At 43.6% G+C, this 19504-nt stretch overlaps 2 protein-coding genes across 3 annotated transcripts in view; both read left to right on the top strand.

Moving 5' to 3' along the window:
• Positions 1 to 19504, top strand: part of LOC141114291 (NXPE family member 4-like) — a 105786-nt gene that overhangs the window by 7799 nt on the left and 78483 nt on the right. The gene's annotated exons all lie outside the window — the stretch shown is intronic.
• Positions 1 to 19504, top strand: part of LOC141114290 (NXPE family member 1-like) — a 73461-nt gene that overhangs the window by 34618 nt on the left and 19339 nt on the right. For both annotated transcript variants that reach the window (XM_073607894.1, XM_073607892.1), the window contains 2 exons: positions 14829 to 14933; positions 15025 to 15746. In XM_073607894.1, coding sequence (XP_073463995.1) covers positions 14841 to 14933; positions 15025 to 15746 — 815 coding nt within the window. In that variant the 5' untranslated portion in view covers positions 14829 to 14840. The remainder of the gene's footprint in view (positions 1 to 14828; positions 14934 to 15024; positions 15747 to 19504) is intronic.

Genomic DNA, 19504 nt, shown 5'->3' with positions numbered 1-19504 from the left:
AGACTGACCAGCTTATTGTGGAGTGGGTGGGAGGAGGTGTCCAAGATTGAATGTAACTTGAACAACATTCTCCTTTCCAGTGGCCTGTCAGGCCACTGTTGTAAAAGACTCCAATTCCAATCCAACAACATCACTGGCCTTGCAAATCAGTTTGTTGAGTCTGTTGGTGTCGGACACCCTAAGCCTGCTTCCCCAGCATACCACTGCATACAGGAGAGCACTGGCCACCACAGACTCATAAAACATCTTCAGCATTGTATGGCAGATGTTAAAGGACCTCAGTCTCCTCAAAAGGTAGAGGCGGCTCTGGCCCTTTCTATAGAGCATAAACAATACAAAAGGAAACCCTCTGGTGGGACTTTAAAGGGGCAATGACTCCAAGAATTAGTGTACACGAACAATAAATTGTAGAAAAATATAGTTTTATACAAATTCTAAAACACATCAATACATAAAAGCTTTTGTCAAAACTGCATAGTAAATTGATGTCATAAATTAGAAGAGCATAATCAGCATTGGTTAGATCCTGTCAGGCCTCGAATGTAGTACTGATAAAGGTGCAATTTGTAGCAGTTGAAACATCAGAATTCAGATGTTTATTCCTTGAACTGCTGGATAAAGTAGTAGGTAATGTTTATGTTTTGCTAATGGGAATGATAAAAGGCCCATTAAAAGGTACCTGTTTTCAAAGATATTTAAGCTTTAAGCTTTCTCCAGCTTCCATAAATGATGGTTAACAAGCTAAATTAAAGCTAAATGGATGTAATTAGCCTTTTAGAATTCCTAATGGACAACTCTGGTAATGCTGCCTAAGCAAGATTTATGGTTCTTTTTGTAGTACTCAACCTGAAAATGTGATGGTCGCACAAATTATAAAGTCCTAACTCGCTGGTACCTTGTACCCGCTAGAGTGGCAAAATATTCACCTAATACCTCAGCTCTTTGTTTTCGAGGATGCCCAGAAATAGGCACATATTTACACAAATGGTGGACGTGCCCAGTAATCCAAACCTTCTGGAAGGAAGTCTTCGTGATTGCATCTAAAATATTTAAAAAAATAATACAACCAGATCCATATTTAACTTTACTTAATCTAAAACCGGAATGGTTAACACTCTCTCAATTCAAACTTATGATCCAACTAATAACGGCTGCAAAACAAACAGTGGCCAAGGCATGGAAATCTCCTACATTGGTACTAGCAGAAACAATTCACAGAATGAATAATACAATGTCCCATGCTAAGATGGTAGCCATCGATCAAAATCAAATTCCAAAATTTGAAAAACTTTGGCATCTTTGGATAAAACAACAGTTCCTGTCAAACTTCAATGACTCTGTCCTGTTGCCATGGTAACAGATTAAATGACTTACAGAGACACCCATTCTAAGGCTTCAAAGAGAACTAAAAAGAATAATAAACTGACGAGCGGGACAACCTTGTGAACCATACCTCTACCTTTCAACCCTTTTTCTTCTTTCTCTTTCCTTTTCTCCACCTTACGATTAAAGCTCATTATCAGAATTTATTTGACCTATATACACTCTACTTGTAAACAATATGTATAGTAGGTATAAATCATTTAAATACCTACAAAAGTAACTAAGGAAATGATATATATCTTTAATTTAGGTTTACGTGAACCCAATGTTTAATATTTGAAATTTCATTATATTTACCTATAGAAACCCTACTGTAAAACAATGAGCTTACTTTATAGATCCTTGTAAACTTACTTTATGTATCTTTATAACATTGTATACTCAATAAACTTCTTTTGACAAGGAAAATGTGATGGTCACATCACAGTCTTAGTAATGCTTTGTACAGGTGCAGATCATCTATATAGGTCTAAGCCTTCATTTATACAAGAAATAATGTTGGTTGCTTTAGAAACTGCAACTTGGCATTGCCTGCTGTCATTAAAGTGTTTGTAACGCAAAAAAAAAAATTGGATCCTGTTCCTTTAACTACCTCAATACAGGGCACTTACACCCTCTTTCTGCCCAGGCCATTTTTCAGCTTTTAGCGCTGTCATAGTTTTAATGACAATTGTGCGGTCCTGCTACACTGTAACCATGTGAAATTTGTATAATTTTCTTCACACAAATATAGCTTTCTTTTGGTGGTATTTAATCACTTCTGGATTTTTTATCTTTTCCTAAAAAAAAAAAAAAATTGTAAATAAGTAATTTTTCTCCTTCACTGATGGGCACTGGTAGGCTGCACTGATGGGCACTTATGAGGTGGCACTTATGGGAACTGATTAGGTGGCACTGATGAGGAGGCACGGATATGCCACACTTATAGGCACTGATAGGTGGCACTGATATGTGGCACTGATGAGCACTGATAGGCGGCACTGGTGGGCACAGATAGGCAGCATGGATAGGCGGCACTGATGGGCATTGATGGACAGCAGTGATGGGCAGCAGTGATAGCCAGCACTGACTGGCATCACTAATGGGTACTGACTGCTAACACTTGTGGGAACTCACTGCTGGCACTGGTGGACACTCACTTCTGGCACTGTGGGCACTTTGTTGTAATCAGGGCACTGCATATCAGTGCCCTGATTACAGGCGGTGGTGGAGGAGCGGTGTATACAGGGAGCACCGTCCGGTGTTCTAGGAGCATAATTAACATTTAATTTCTTGACAACCTATCACACTTTTGAAGGCCCTGAAGCACCAAGACAATAGAAACACCCACAAAATGACCCCATTTGGGAAAGCAAACACCCCAACATATATTCTATGAGGCATAATGGGTCTTTTGAACATGTTGTTTTTTTTCCCCGCATTTTTTGGAAAATGTGGAAAGAAAATGAAAACGCATATTTTTTTTATACAAAGTAGTAGATTTATAAGATATTTCTAACACGTATTGTAGCATGTACATAGAAAAAATGACACCCCAAAATAATTTTTGCTACTCCTCCTGAGTATGGCGATACCAAATGTGTGAGACTTTTCTTTTCTGTGGCGAGAGGCGGGGGGGGGGGTAAGCTCCCTTGCTGGATGCTGCCTGGCTTACCAGTGGCCATCAATGCTGACCACTAAAAACTGACCTACCTGACACACACTGACTATTACACTGACCTACCTGACACACACTGACCTACCTGACCCACACTGATCATTACACTGACCTACCTGACACACACTGACCTACTTGACACACACTGATCATTACACTGACCCACACTGACCTACCTGACCCACACTGGCCTACCTGACCCACACTGGCCTACCTGACCCACACTGACCTACCTGACCCACACTGATCGTTACACTGACCTACCTGACACACACTGACCTACTTGACACACACTGATCATTACACTGAAACACACTGACCTACCTGACCCACACTGACCTCCCTGACCCGCACTGGCCTACCTGACCAACACTGGCCTACCTGACCCACACTGACCTACCTGACGCACACTGACCATTACACTGACCTAAAAACAATACGGCGCACTCTGGATATAACAATGTCATTAAAAATGGTATGGTTAAAGGAATAGAAAGTATATAAAATAGTTCTTACTTGGAGATTAGTCCATGTGAGGATAAAAAAATAAACAAATAACTGTCCGTGGAGGGCTGCCAGTTCAGGAGTTTAGAATGCAGAAAAAACTCTGGAATGCAGAAAGGACAAAAAGAACGGCACCCTCTAAGTGCAGTATGCAAGTATTTTAATGTAAATGAAAGGTATATGAAAATACACTCACAAAGGTGTAATGGGAATGGGCATGTGACATGGTGTCATCCACTCCAACTGCGGGGTGAAGAGGAGGTCCAATGATGTTATTATTGACGCGTGTCCGCGATCCTGACGTTCCTCCGGCCACACTGCTGGTATACAAGGCTTCCGGATGGTGGGGACAGCATTCAGCGGCGTGTGGCCGGAGGAACAACAGGATCGTGGACACACGTCCATAATAACATCATTGGACCTCTTCTTCACCTGGCAGTAGGAGTGGATGACACCATGTCACATGCCCATTCCCATTACACCTTTGTGAGTGTATTTAATTATACTGCACTTAGAGGGCACCGTTCTTTTTGTCATTTCTGTATTACACTGACCTACCTGACACAGACTGACCTATTGGACCCACACTGACCTACCTGACCAATACACTGACCTACCTGACACACACTGACCTACCTGACCCACACTGACTCACACTGACTTACCTGACCCTCACTGACCTACCTGACACACACTGACCTACCTGACACACATTGACCATTACACTGACTTACCTGACCCACACTGACCTACCTAACCCACGCTGACTTACCCGACCCACAATGACCCACCTGACCCACACTGACCTACCTAACCCACGCTGACCTACCCGATCCACACTGACCCACCTGACCCACACTGACCTATCTGACACACACATTGACCATTACACTGACCTACCTGGCACACACTGACCTACCTAACCCACACTGACCTAACTGACCATTACACTGACCTACCTGACGCACACTGACCTACTTGATGCACACTGACCATTACACTAACCTACCTGACACACACTGACCTACCTGACCCACACTGACCTACCTGATCATTACACTGACCTACCTGACCCACACTGACCTACCTGATGCACACTGACCCACACTGACCTACCTGACCCACACTGACCATTACAGTGACCTACCTGACCCACACTGATCTACCTGACACACACTGACCAACTGACGCACACTGACCTACCTGACACACACTGACCTACCTGACCATTACACTGACCTACCTGACGCACACTGACCATTACACTAACCTACCTGACACACACTGACCATTACACTAACCTACCTGACACACACTGACCTATCTAACTCATACTGACCTACCTGACCCACACAAACCTAACTGATCATTACACTGACCTACCTGACCCACATTGACCTACCTGACGCACACAGACCCACACTGACCTACCTGACCCACACTGATCATTACACTAATCTACCTGACACACACTGACCAACTGACGCACACTGACCTACCTGACACACACTGACCTACCTGACCATTACACTGACCTACCTGACCCACACTGACCTACCTGACACACACTGACCTACCTGACGCACACTGACCTACCTGACTCTCACCGACCTACCTGATGCACACTGACTAACTGACGCACACTGACCATTACACTGACCTACCTGACCCACACTGACCCACTCTGACCTACCTGACCCACACTGACCTACCTGACCCACACTGATCTACCTGATCCACTCTGACCTACCTGACTCACACTAATCTACTTGATTCACACTGACCTACCTGACGCACACTGACCTATGTGACCCACACCGACCACTACACTGACCTACCTGACCCACACTGACCTACCTAACTCATACTGACCTACCTGACCCACACTAACCTACCTGATCATTACACTGACCTACCTGACCCACACTGACCTACCTGACGCACACAGACCCACACTGACCTACCTGACCCACACTGACCAGTACACTGACCTACCTGACCCACACTGACCTACCTAACCCACACTGACCAACTGACGCACACTGACCTACCTGACACACACTGACCTATCTAACTCATTCTGACCTACCTGACCCACACAAACCTAACTGATCATTACACTGACCTACCTGACCCACATTGACCTACCTGACGCACACAGACCCACACTGACCTACCTGACCCACACTGACCATTACACTAATCTACCTGACACACACTGACCAACTGACGCACACTGACCTACCTGACACACACTGACCTACCTGACCATTACACTGACCTACCTGACCCACACTGACCTACCTGACACACACTGACCTACCTGACGCACACTGACCTACCTGACTCTCACCGACCTACCTGATGCACACTGACTAACTGACGCACACTGACCATTACACTGACCTACCTGACCCACACTGACCCACTCTGACCTACCTGACCCACACTGACCTACCTGACCCACACTGATCTACCTGACCCACTCTGACCTACCTGACTCACACTAATCTACTTGATTCACACTGACCTACCTGACGCACACTGACCTATGTGACCCACACCGACCACTACACTGACCTACCTGATCCACACTGACCTACCTAACTCATACTGACCTACCTGACCCACACTAACCTACCTGATCATTACACTGACCTACCTGACCCACACTGACCTACCTGACACACACAGACCCACACTGACCTACCTGACCCACACTGACCAGTACACTGACCTACCTGACCCACACTGACCTACCTAACCCACACTGACCAACTGACGCACACTGACCTACCTGACACACACTGACTTACCTGACCATTACACTGACCTACCTGACCCACACTGACCTACTTGACCCACACTGACCTACCTGACGCACACTGACCTACCTGACCCACACTGACCTACCTGACTCTCACCGACCTACCTGACGCACACTGACTGACGCACACTGACCATTACACTGACCTACCTGACCCACACTGACCTACCTGACCCACACTGACCTACCTGACCCACACTGATCTACCTGACTCACTCTGACCTACCTGACCCACACTGATCTACCTGACCCACTCTGACCTACCTGACCCACGCTAATCTACCTGACGCACACTAACCTACCTGACGCACACTGGCCTACATGACCCACACTGACCATTACACTGACCTACCTGACCCACACTGACCTACCTGACCCACTCTGACCCTCCTGACCCACACTGACATGCACTGACCTACCTGACCATTACACGTCAGACTTCAGGTGACCTCCTCCTGCAGCTCAGCTGTAGTGTGCGGCGCGCCCATCCCAGTAGACAGCAGGCTGGCAGAGACGGGAGAGGATAGGAGAGCCGTCCGCCTGAGCACCAAGCGGGGATATCATAGTGCTCGACGCAGCTGCATTGTAATTCCCGCCTTCTGGAGCTTGCAGTGCCTATGATGGATGTCACACGTCCCGCGGTCCCGGCATTGGACCAGTGGGACGTCCATCCATCATAGGCGCTGCAGGCTCCAGAGGACGGGACCTGCTATGTCACTCGGTCCCTGCTCGGGCTCAGGGCTAATAATTGAATTGTGAATGCCCGAGACCTGGGGCTTTTTGGGGGCCTACTCGAGGCTCCAGCCCCCCCCTCCCAATGCCACTGATGAGCACTGATGTGGCACGGATGAGGCACAGATGAGCACTGATGTAGCATGGATGTGGCACGGATGAGCACTGATGTGGCATGGATAAGCACTGATGTAGCATGGGTGTGGCATGGATGAGCAGTGATGTGACATGGATGAGCACTGATGTGGCACGGATGAGCACTGATGTGGCATGGATGGGCATGGATGTGGCACGGATGAGGTATAGATTAGCATGGATGAGCACGGATGAGCACTGATGTGACATGAATGGAGCACGGATGAGGTATGGATGAGCATGGATGGGCACAGATGAGGCATGGATGGGCATTGATATTGCATGGATAGGCACGGATGAGGCATGGATGTGCATTAATGAGGCACAGATGAGGCACGGATGGGCATGTATGAGGCATGGATGAGGCACAGATGGGCATGTATGAGGCATGGACGGGCATGGATGGGCACAGTTGAGGCAGGGATGGTCATGGATGAGGCATTGATGGGCAGGTATGGACACGGATGAGGCATGGATGGGGGAGTATAAGGCATGTATGAGGCACGTATGAGGCACGGATGGGGATGTATGAGGCACATATGGGCATGTATGAAGCACAGATGGGCATGGATGGGCACATATGAGGCATGAATGGGCACAGATCAGCACTGTGGGCACTTTAAAGCTGGCTCCCTCCTCTCCTCATGAGCTTGAGGAGAGAGCTGAACCGGACATATGCATGTTTGTTTACAAGTGATCGCTCCGTCAGTGGACAGAGCGATCATGTGGTAAAGAGCCGCTGTCATTGGCCCTTTACTCCGTCACGGACACTTCCAGGTGCGTGCCCCAGGGGGCTCGCGGGAATCATGAGTCTGGGAGGACGTCATAGTATGCCCTCCCAGAACTAGCCGAGCGCACTGTCACTCAGTTATGGCCCAGTCGGCAAATGTTAAAGCATGTTATACAGCACAGTGCTTGTGCTGTGTAATTTGACCCCTTCTATCACCTGAATTACCTGGCTGATCCTGCCTGGCTATACTCTCCCCCCTGTAAACTGACCACGGTTTATCATAGCTGCTGAGCCCTGACACCATGGTCAGTTTACGTGCCTCTGTCATCCGCAGCTCGCCTGTCTCTCCTCTGTCCTCCCCTCACCCCCTCCCTGCCCATCAGCTCTGTGTCAGGGCCCACCCCACCCCCCCTCCTGCTGCTGAAGTAACAGTAAAAAATACTCTCTGTTAGAAAACGTTCTATGCAGCATTGTCTGTGTTTGGAAAAAATAAGTCCATTACTACCTTTTTTCATAGTGCCGCTCGGCGCTCATGTGACCCCTCTCTGCTGCCCTTCTCCCGGCTGACGTCTCAACGCTCTTCTCCCCTCCTCCCGACTGACGTCAGCGGGGGATTCACGACTCCTCCCACTGTAGCTGTCAGATTGGGAGAGGGAGCAGCGTGGAGTCACATGAGCACCGATCAGCGCTCTCAAATAAGGTAGTAATGGGCATATTGTTTACAGGACACATACACTGCAGCATAGAATTTTTCTTATTGTGTGTACTTTCTAACTTAACAACCTTAACAACTTAACAACCACTTTAAGTTTATGATCATGTTCTCAGTGTCAGACAATTAATTCCTTATCAGAATCAAATGTGTATGACATGCAGCATTGATTTCATTTACACAGCTATTTATTGATTGTTACTCCTTATGTAAAATACCACCAAGTTAACCATTGCTAAATATTGGAAGCAGTAGGTGGTTCCTCTTGACTCCGTAAAGAAAAAGCTTGCTTAACTGGATTATGGTTAATGATAGACTCACATGTATTCTCTGCAACACTACTAAGAAATTTGATGTAATATGGGACCCATGGATACGATATATATCTTCATCCTAATACACTTCTGGCTGCCCCCCCCCTTCTTCTTTTTTGTTTTTTTCTTCTTCTTTCTCTTCTTTCTTCTTCTCCTTTTCTTTACTCCTTTCTTTAATACTTGCTGTTTATCAGATATCCTTAGAGATATAGGATGACTTGATAGTTCATATTATTCCATGTTGTTGAGATTTACGGAAAAGGGCACAAGGGAACCACGGCCCCCCCCCCTTTTTTTGTTCTTCTTTTCTCTTCTCCCTTCCCCTCCCCTCCCCTTCCCCATCCCCCTCCTTCGGTTCCTACACTATATCTTTTCCCTGTACTATGGCTATTTCCAGTAGTACAAGTCTAGGTGGCTCGTTGGGATTCTACGTGGTTAGTCCCTAAAGAGTCAGAAACGTATTTCATGACCTGGCCACTGACGACTTTTGTCCTTCTATGTTGGTTCATCTTGTCAACCTCACCAATACTTCCACAAAATATATTATATTTCTCAGTTTGATGTTTTGAGGTGCTGTATTTCTGCATATCCTGATGGAAGGACACTCAGATGCTTATGCTTAATCTCACACTTATAAGTTTTGTTGTTCATTGAATGTACTTTCTATGACATTGTCTTATTACTTGAATAATTAAATAAAAATTGAAAGTAAAATACCATCAAATAACACAAAATGATTCAAACTATTAGGCCTATATTTGCATTGTATTTCTGACCTCACCTTGGCTGGACAGAATTATTATTGATTTTTGATTGATGAGTTAATTAAAGTGTTACTAAAGCCACAACAGTTACATCAGTCTGTATATGCAGTAATGCATGCTTGTTATACTCACTGTGGAGCCTAATAGTGCATACACACGACCGGACTTTCTGTCAGAAAAGGTCAGACGGAATCATTTCATTGGATATTCCGATCGTGTGTGGTGTTCATCGGACTTTTTCTTTCAAAAATTATGACGGACCTAGAAATAGAACATTTTTTAAATCTTTCCGACGGAATCAATTTCTATCGGGAAAACCGTTCGTCTGTATGCTATTTCAACAGACCAAAAACAATGCAAGGGCAGCTTTGGCTACTGGCTATTGAACTTCCTTTTTCTAGTCCCGTTGTACGCCATTGCATTCTAAATGATTGGACTTTGGTGTGATTGGGTGTAGGCAAGTCCGTTTCAGCGGAACTCCGTTGAAAAAAAAGTCAGAGTTTATTCTGACGGAAAACACGATTGCGTGTACGCGGCACTAGGGGTAATCCTCTGCATTGTGAGAAAAAGGCTGTTTGATCCTGTCATCTGTGATCCTCCCCTTCTTCCACTGACTCTAAAACATGTCAGGATAAGACAGAGTTACTGGAGTCAGGCTGCACATGCTCAGTTTGGTGTGTAGTGCTAGAAAGTTTTTTTACTTTTTGGGAGAGTGCATGTGATCACCAATAAGCACTGTCCAGACAGAGGATCAGGTGTCCTGGATCCTGATAGGACAGCCAGTGCAGTGTGAAAACTCCTCCTTCAAGCTTTAACCAAACACTGATAGAAGTCACAAGACTGCTACAGCATATACTGCTAATGAGAAAAGGTATTTAGATTTTTATATTTACTAAATTAATTACATTTCCATATTCTGTGTACTGTGGGAGACCAGATATAGTGAATGTGAGGTCCTGGGTTTAGTAACACTTTAACTTGTCAAAGACTTCATGTCTTATGACTTGCTAATGTAAATCAACTCATATTTTTGCTCCTAATGAAGAGATTTTCCTTCATTTCCTGTCCAGGTAATAAGGGTAGGAACAAACAGGAAATAGGGGAAATCCCCACAAAGAGGACACAGAAAACAATTCAAGAGAGGTTTAAAATCCCCCTTTTCTCTTAAAAACTATCAATAAAAAAAGATTTGGCTGGAGGTGGGTTTAATGCTGGCCAAAGCTAGAAGCGATTAACAAGCTGGAGACCTTTCCAAAAAAACGTGGCTGAACACTGGGCACATAATCTTTCATAGCCACAAAGGATATAAATGTGTGCACTAAATGCCTTTACAAATCCATTTATTATTTTGTGGTGACATTATAGTTGGACTGTACATAGCCTGTTCAGAGAGGAGGGGGCAGATACAAAACCAGTCACCCTACACAAGGAGAGGGCAGCAGTATATATATATATATATATATATATATTATTCTTCTTTTTTAAAGCAGAGACCCTGCAAACACAATATAATACCCATTTGTTTTGTAATATATTAAAGACCATGTTACACCGAATACAAAAATTCCAAACATGTCATGCTTTAAAATTCAGTTAGCCTGTGGAATAGTGCCAAACTACAGTACCTAAAAATCTCCATAGCCTTTACAGGTTACCAGTTTAGAGTTAACTGGCACTAGAATTATTGCTGCATTCTGATGTTCGTGGCGATACCTCACATGTGTGGTGCGATCGCCGTTTGCATATGCATGCGCTTTTGCACGTAAGCACGCGCGCGGGGGGGGGGTAATTTTATTTATTATTTATTTTATTACATTTTTTAATATTGTACCTTTAATTTGTTTTATTAACTTTATTGCTATGACAAGGAATGAACACATCCCTTGTGATAGGATAGCATAGACCATGACAGATCCTCTTTATGGAGAGACCTGGGGTCTATTAGATCCCAGATCTCTCCTCTGGCTTCCAAAGCATCAGATCAAACCAAGACTGGTTTGATCTGATGCTTTCACAAGCCAGTAATGGCTTGTTTACATGAGACCAAAACTAGAAGTGACAAAAGCCTCGTAGCTTTCAGTTTCAGACATCATACAGTGAGAAGAACATCAGTTCTTCTCATTGTGTACCTGGAGTCAGATGCCGGTGTCTTGCCGAGAAAGTTCCCTCGGCGGATAAGGACCCCCCCTGTACTGCGCAGGCGCAGTGCCTGCGCAGTACGAACTACTATCAGCCACCGGAGATAGCCGAAGCTCAAATTCTACAATCAGCTGTACACGGCGCCTGTGCCCTGGGTCCAGGTTCCTTCCCCACCATCCAAGTGGATCTAGAGGGGGAATAAAAAAGAGCTGAGCGAAGCGAGGATGTGCCCGAAGCGTGGCGAGCGAAGCGAGCCCGCGAGGGGCCCTCTTAGAGGCGAGGTGTACAGCTGATTTTCACCTATTCCCCTTCGGCTATTTCCGCCGGATCCTACTGGGCAGGCGAATCGCCAGCGCAGTGGAGGGGGGTCCTTATCCGCCGAGCGGAACTTTCTTGGCAGAACATCGGGCTTCCTGATCAGATGGTTTCTATATTTCAAGTTGCAGATTGTTTCCTACGGTTGTCTTGAGGACCACTTTTACAGGGACAGCAATCTTGGTGAATCAAAACCAAATAATGTAATCCTTAAGCACAGCAAATAACAAACACCTTCAGCCGGGTACACACAGGCCAAATGTCGAGAGACAATGGGCAGTTAAGAAAAAAACGGTCGACATTCGGTCCATGTGTATGTCGGTGCCTGTCCGACAAAAGACAGTTTGACTGGCTTCTGTCAGACGAGCATGCTGGAAAACCAGCATCCGACCGACCCCCGATCAGTGCTCTCAGCCAATGACAGACAAAAAGAAAAAGGTCTGATGTAACCTGCAAACCACCAGCCAATGACAGAGAGCGCTGTACAGAGTGTTCTGGCGGGGGGCAGTCCCCCTCTCAGAACACAACAGCTCAACGGGAGAGAACACTGAACTAACCTCACATGGTTAGTACAGCGGCTCCGAACGGAGCTGTCAGGTTTTTTTTCGTTCAACCTGCTGGGTTGAATGAGAATTGAACAAAAATAAAACTAATATAGGGCGTACACACGGTCGGACTTTGTTTGGACATTCCGACAACAAAATCCTAGGATTTTTTCTGACGGATGTTGGCTCAAACTTGTCTTGCATACACACGGTCACACAAATTTGTCGGAAAATCCGATCGTTCTGAACGTGGTGATGTAAAACACGTACGTCGGGACTATAAACGGGGCAGTGGCCAATAGCTTTCATCTCTTTATTTATTCTGAGCATGCGTGGCACTTTGTCCATTGGATTTGTGTACACACGATCGGAATTTCTGACAACGGATTTCGTTGTCGGAAAATTTTATCTCCTGCTCTCCAACTTTGTGTGTCGGAAAATCCGATGGAAAATGTCCGATGGAGCCCAAACACGGTCGGAATTTCCGACAACACGCTCCGATCGGACATTTTCCATTGGAAAATCCGACCGTGTGTACGGGGCAATAGTGTGTACCCGGCTTTATGGTACATATGCATTGATACTAGATGACATTTGGCATGTGGGCAGCATTCCACTTGACTTGGTCCTCCATTGCTTTGCAGGCAAGTAGTTGTCCAAATTGTCTTGGCATGCTGACGCCTTAAGAGTTCCCTTCACTGGAACTAAGGGGCCAAGCCCATTTTGAACAATTTTATGCTCCCAACTTTGTGGAACAGTTTGAAGATGGCCCCTTCCTGTTCCAACATGACTGTGCACCAATGCACAAAGCAAGGTCGATAGATATGGATGAGCGAGTTTGGGGTGGAGGAACTTGACTGGCCTGCACAGAGCCCTAACCTCAACCTGATAGAACACCTTTGAGATAAATTAGAGTGTGAGTCAGGCCTTCTCGTCCAATATCAGTGCCTGACCTCACAATGCGCTTCTGGAAGAATGGTCAAACATTCCCATAGACACACTCCTAAACCTTGTGGACAGCCTTCCCAGAAGAGTTGAAGCTCTTATAGTTGCAAAGGGTGGGCCAACTCAATATACTGAATCCTACAGACTGAGACTGGGATGTTATTAAAGTTGCGTGTAAAGGCAGCTGTCCCAATACTTTTGGCAATGTGTATATTCCTTCCTAACTTGTCTCTACCTAATGAATACTTCCATACACACATTATACATGCAAAGACACATGGTCATACTACACAGCCTTTTAACTGTATATTTTAACAATCACACTGAACAAGTGTTTGTTGTTTTATATTTATTGTTATTTAATTCTGATTCTCAGCGTCAGAAACATACTGTATATGTAAATTATATGTGAACTTTCTGTATTACGCGGCCATTACCCTAAATTTGTCACTTGTACATCTTTTCCCTAGCGTTTTGTAGTCCTGTAGAAAGGGGAGAAACCTGAAATGTGTAGCTGCATTTTCAAACACATTATTTTACCAATAAAAATCATGATAAAACTAACTGACTTTAAATTCACAGTGCTCCCACCCCCTTTGTTTTATCTATGCAGTGTATCATATTATTGACTACCCTTCCTCTCTCTTTTACAGTAATATAGCACATCTTTTAAAGATCATGTGGCGTTCTTACCATAGGTCTACCAGCTAAAGACCAAGATCATTGGCAAAGCTTTGAATAACCAGGGTCTGATTTGGAGGTCTGGTATGACTCAAGATGGGTCTTATAAGGTCCAACAGTTTATCTTATAAGATAGTGGAGTGTGTGCATTCGGGTCAGCGTAGGTTGGTGTGGATCTTCAGTGTTTTCAACCTAATCACTCCATTTTGTAAGTTGTTTTTTTAACTCGCCATGAATTAACCCTAAAATATGGTTGAAAACACATAATATGCCTATGCCTCATTAGGCAAGACAATAAAATGCAATGGGACATTAACCACCACAAAGCAATGAGCATGAAAGCTGCTCTGGGTTGGCCATTGTTTGTAAGGACTCCCTTTATTTATACTATACAGTAGATTGTGGATCACATTTATTGATTGATTTCACCTCACTTCTATTTCAGGAGACCATTAGAATGTTCAAACCAAGCAGAAAAGTTTATATGATCATTTTGTGTTGTACAGTTTTCGTGGTTTTTAGATACATCGTTCACCTAAACTTCAGTCAGGTAGGTTCTTTGTTGTAGACCTCACACTTAAATTGTGTCTGTAAATAAAGCTAAGAGTGTAACAGTAGAAATGTTGACCATTTCTCATCAGCTTTCCAACTTTCACTTTTTGAATGTAATAAATCATCTGGCACCTGCCTATGGAAAAATTGGGTACATTGCCACAACAACGGAAAACAAAATCATCGACCAACAAATAGCAGAGATAATGACCAGGATAAACCATACAATCCCCCAAAAGGATAACATGTATTTTAATGAAACCACCAGTGCGATGAAAAGCACAGCAATAATATTGAACTATAAACCTAACTATTGTGTTGGAGACATCTTGATTTTTCAGGTTGAAATGTTCAATTATTTGGGGAAAAGAAAGACTTATGGAGGAGACTTCTTACGAGCCCGGATGATTTCACAAAATCCTGGAGCTGCGGCTTGTGGAAGAATTGAGGACTTCAATAATGGAACTTACAATATTTATTTTACATTATTTTGGGAAGGACAAGTACAAATATCCATTCGCCTATTACATGCCAGTGAAGGAGTATCTCTGTTGTGGAAAACGAGGAGCATGGGGTACAATTATATGGACTACACAGGAAAATTCCTTAATAAAACCCAGGAGGTACATACGAAATGTGGCATGTACTTGTATTCCCAACAAGAAAAATGTACATATTTGGAGAAGAAATATAATGAAGTTTTCTACTGTATCAAGTTACCAGCAGTACCTTGTGAGGCTTTCATATCATTAAGTAATCAGTACACAACATTTACATACCTCAGCAACGAGAACAGGACTCTGTTTACCGCGTAAGTACTTCCTAAGTTTATTTTTTATTAAATAGTTTGTATTATAGTATATGAGGTTCCAAACTTGTTGTTCTGTTGAAAAAACAACAGACTTTCTGGCCAAATCACCAGGTGAAAATAAAGCAAAGAGCCTAAAAAAGAAGTAGTATAATAAGTATTTGTTTTTGGGTTTAATACCACTTTAAGGATGAATTGCTTCACAAGGACTGCAGCTACCAAGGTCAGTAAGAGCTTGTTTAAAGCTCATGTACACCCTGATGAACATATTTAAATAAATTAGTGACGACAGTCTTGCCATAAGTTCACTTTAAGAAAGAATGCATAATAAAATGATTAGCAGATCAAGATATCTGATGATGTATGCAATTTTAAAAAGTGACAATAAACTATGGTTTAAAAAAAATCTATTCAAGTATGCATTCATAACTCAAAAATGTAACTTCTATTGCTCTTGGCCTCCTCTAAATCTCTAAATTCTTTTAAAAAATTTAAATTTTTGCAGCTTTGATTTGACTTCCTGTTAGAGGGTAACTTTGCTGATTCTTCATGGTCCCTCTGTATGTATAAATGTAGCCACCCTCCTGTGTTGCTGTATATGCAGCCCTAATTGGGATTTTTCTGTAAAAGTCTATCTTGGCTGTATCATTGGTTAAAATCACTCATCACACTAACACTAGGTTCATATCTATGTGGTTGTGGTTGATGCCTTTTTTCAGGTGTGTTTTGCAGTGCGTTTTGAAACCTGCGTTTTTGATGCATTTTTTTTCTCTTTAAACACACTGAATATAGCTGGTTAGTAAGGTGCGGGCTGGAAAGTTGACCGCCGCGTCCTTACCAACTGATGAGTCATCAGCTGTCAGCAGGGTTCCAAGCTGACAGCTGAATGTAAAAAAAAATAGCAAAAAAAGAATTTGGGAAAAAAACAACGTGGGGTCCCCCCCAAATCCATACCAGGCCCTTCGGGTCTAGTATGGATTTGGAAGGAAACTCCAGGCCAAAATGTAAAAGAAAAAAAAAATGCCGTGCCCCCCCCCAAAATCTATACCAGACCCTTATCCGAGCATGCAGGTCAGACAAGAGAGCCTCCCTCCTGAACCATACCAGGCCACATGCCCTCAACATGGGGGGTGCTTTGGGGTGGGGGGGCTCTACTTCCCATGTTGATGGGGACAAGGGCATCTTCCCCACAACCCTGAGCTGTGATTGTGGGGGTCTTAATGGAATCTGGAACCCCCCTTTAACAAGATCCGGTCTTTCCCCTATGTGAATCAGTATAGAGTACATAGTACCCCTACACATTCACCAAAAAAGTGTAAAAGTGAATGAAGACAGAACAAGAGTTTTTGACAATTCCTTTATTGAAAAATAAATAAACTGTCAAGTTCCTCCACCCCAAACTCGCTCATCCATGTCTTTATGGACCTTCCTTTGAGCACTGGTGTGCAGTCATGTTGGAACAGGAAGGAGCCATCCCCAAACTGTTCCCACAAAGTTGGGAGCATGAAAGTGTCCAAAATGTGTTTGTATGCTGATGCCTTTAGAGTTCATTCACTAGAACTAAGGGGCCAAGCCCAACCCCTGAAAAACAACCCCACACCATAATCCCCCCTCCACCAAATTATTTGGACCAGTGCACAAAGCAAGGTCCATTAAGACATGGATGAGCGAGTTTGGGTGGAGGAACTTGTCTGGACTTCACAAAGTCCTGACCTCAACCAGATAGAACACATTTGGGATGAATAAGAGCGGAGACTGCGAGCCAGGCCTTCTCATCCAACCCTACAGACTAAGACTGGGATGCCATTAAAGTTCATGTGTGTGTAAAGGTATGTGTCCCAATACTTTAGGTAATATAGTGAATTTAGGGAGGTGAGGGGAGAAAACAACTACTGAAAAGGTTTTTTTTACCTTAATGCAAAAAGTGTTTTATGGTAAAAAAAACTTTAGAACTACTATACAGTATATGTACTTTCAGATAGATAGATTTGCTTTCAATTCCTCTGTTAGAGACAGATCAGTTTGTACTATTTGTTCTCAAGACTCAAGAAAATATTTATTTTTAAGCTGTTGTTCCGTAAGTAAAGGCCATACAGTAGGTGGCATGTATCTTAAAGTGTTGCTAAACCCAGGACCCTGCATTCACTATATCTGGTCTCCCACAGTACACAGAACATGGACATGCAATTATTTTAGTAAATATAAATTGCTAAATACCTTTTATCATCAGCAGTATACTGTATAGCAGTCTTGTGACTTCTATCAGTGTCTAGTTAAAGCTTGTAGGAGGAGTTTTCATTCTCCCCTGATTGTCCTATGAGGCTGCAGGATCCCTGACCCTCTGTCTGGATAGTGCTGATTGGCCCCTGATCACATGCAACCTCCCAAGAAAAAAAACTCTCTAGCAATACACACCAAACTGAGCATGTGCAGCTTGTCCCCTAGCTATCCCCTAGACTCTGTTCTATTAGGAGATGACAGTGAAAGAAGGGGAGGATCAGAGAAGACAGGATCAAACAGCCTTTTTTACACAATGCAGAGGATTAACCCCTTAGGTTCCACAGTAAGTATAACAAGCATGCTTTACTGCATATACAGACTGATTTTACTGTTGTGGTTTTAGTAACACTTTAAGTAGAAACTGGTTTGCATGGAGAAGAGTGGCAAACACATTATATAAAAGAAAACAAAAGCTACTTTTTAAAAATGATATTCAGTCGAAGCCAACATGTTATGGAGTTTCAAATGTTCCATTTTTATCAAGGCTGGGCAAATAAATGTTGAAGGATGAAACTTATATTAACCACTTTCGGACCGCCCACTGCACGCAGGGCAGCCCGGCTGCACAAAACAACGTACCTGTACGTTGTTCGCTTCTTCTGGGTCTGGAACACGCACGCACCGCCGGCGACCGCTGTGATTGGACATTGTCATTTATACAGTGACAGCGCATTTTTTTTTAGCACTGATCACTGTATTGGTGTCACTGGTCCCCAAAAGTGGCACTTAGTGTCAGATTTGTCCACCGCAATGTCGCAGTCCCACTAAAAATCACTGATAGCCGCCATTACTAAAAATATGAAAAAAATTAAAAGTCCATAAATCTGTCCAATCGTTTGTAGACGCGATAACTTTTGCCCCAAACCATTCAATATACGATTATTGGGATTTTTTTTTTTTACCAAAAATATGTAGCAGAATACATATTGGCCTAAATTAATAAAGAAATTAGATTTTTTTTTTTTTTAATTTATTGGATATGTTTTATAGCAGAAAGTAAAAATTATTGTTTTTTTTTTTTTTTTATTGTTGGTCTTTATTTGTTTTTAGCGCAAAAAAAAAAAACGCAGAAGTGATCAAATACCACCAAAAGAAAGCTCTATCTGTGGGAAAAAGGGACATAAATTTTATATGGGTACAGCGTCGCACCACTGAACAATTGTCAGTGAAAACAACGCAGTGCCTTATCGAAAAAAAATGCTCTGGTCAGGAAGGGGGTAAAACCCTCCAGGGCTGAAGTGGTAAAACGGATGTAGTGATTTAAAAAGCAAATAAAGGATCTGCTTCTGAAGCCGGTTCAGGTAGATCCATTGATGTATTTGTAGCGCTACCCTCGTGAGGGCCGCTGGTAAAATCTATACCCCACTGATTGTCCTCTGACATCTCTGACACCCTGGGTTCAGTCATTATTACCCTTTGACATAAATAATAAAAGACTTACACAGTACTGATGAAACAGCTTAACTCTGTTTACTGTAGCA

Source organism: Aquarana catesbeiana, linkage group LG12 (genome assembly GCF_042186555.1).
Source record: "Aquarana catesbeiana isolate 2022-GZ linkage group LG12, ASM4218655v1, whole genome shotgun sequence".
NCBI classification, from domain to species: Eukaryota; Metazoa; Chordata; class Amphibia; order Anura; family Ranidae; genus Aquarana; species Aquarana catesbeiana.
Note: the sequence above shows the minus strand (reverse complement) of the source record. Positions and strands in the feature narration are given on the sequence as shown.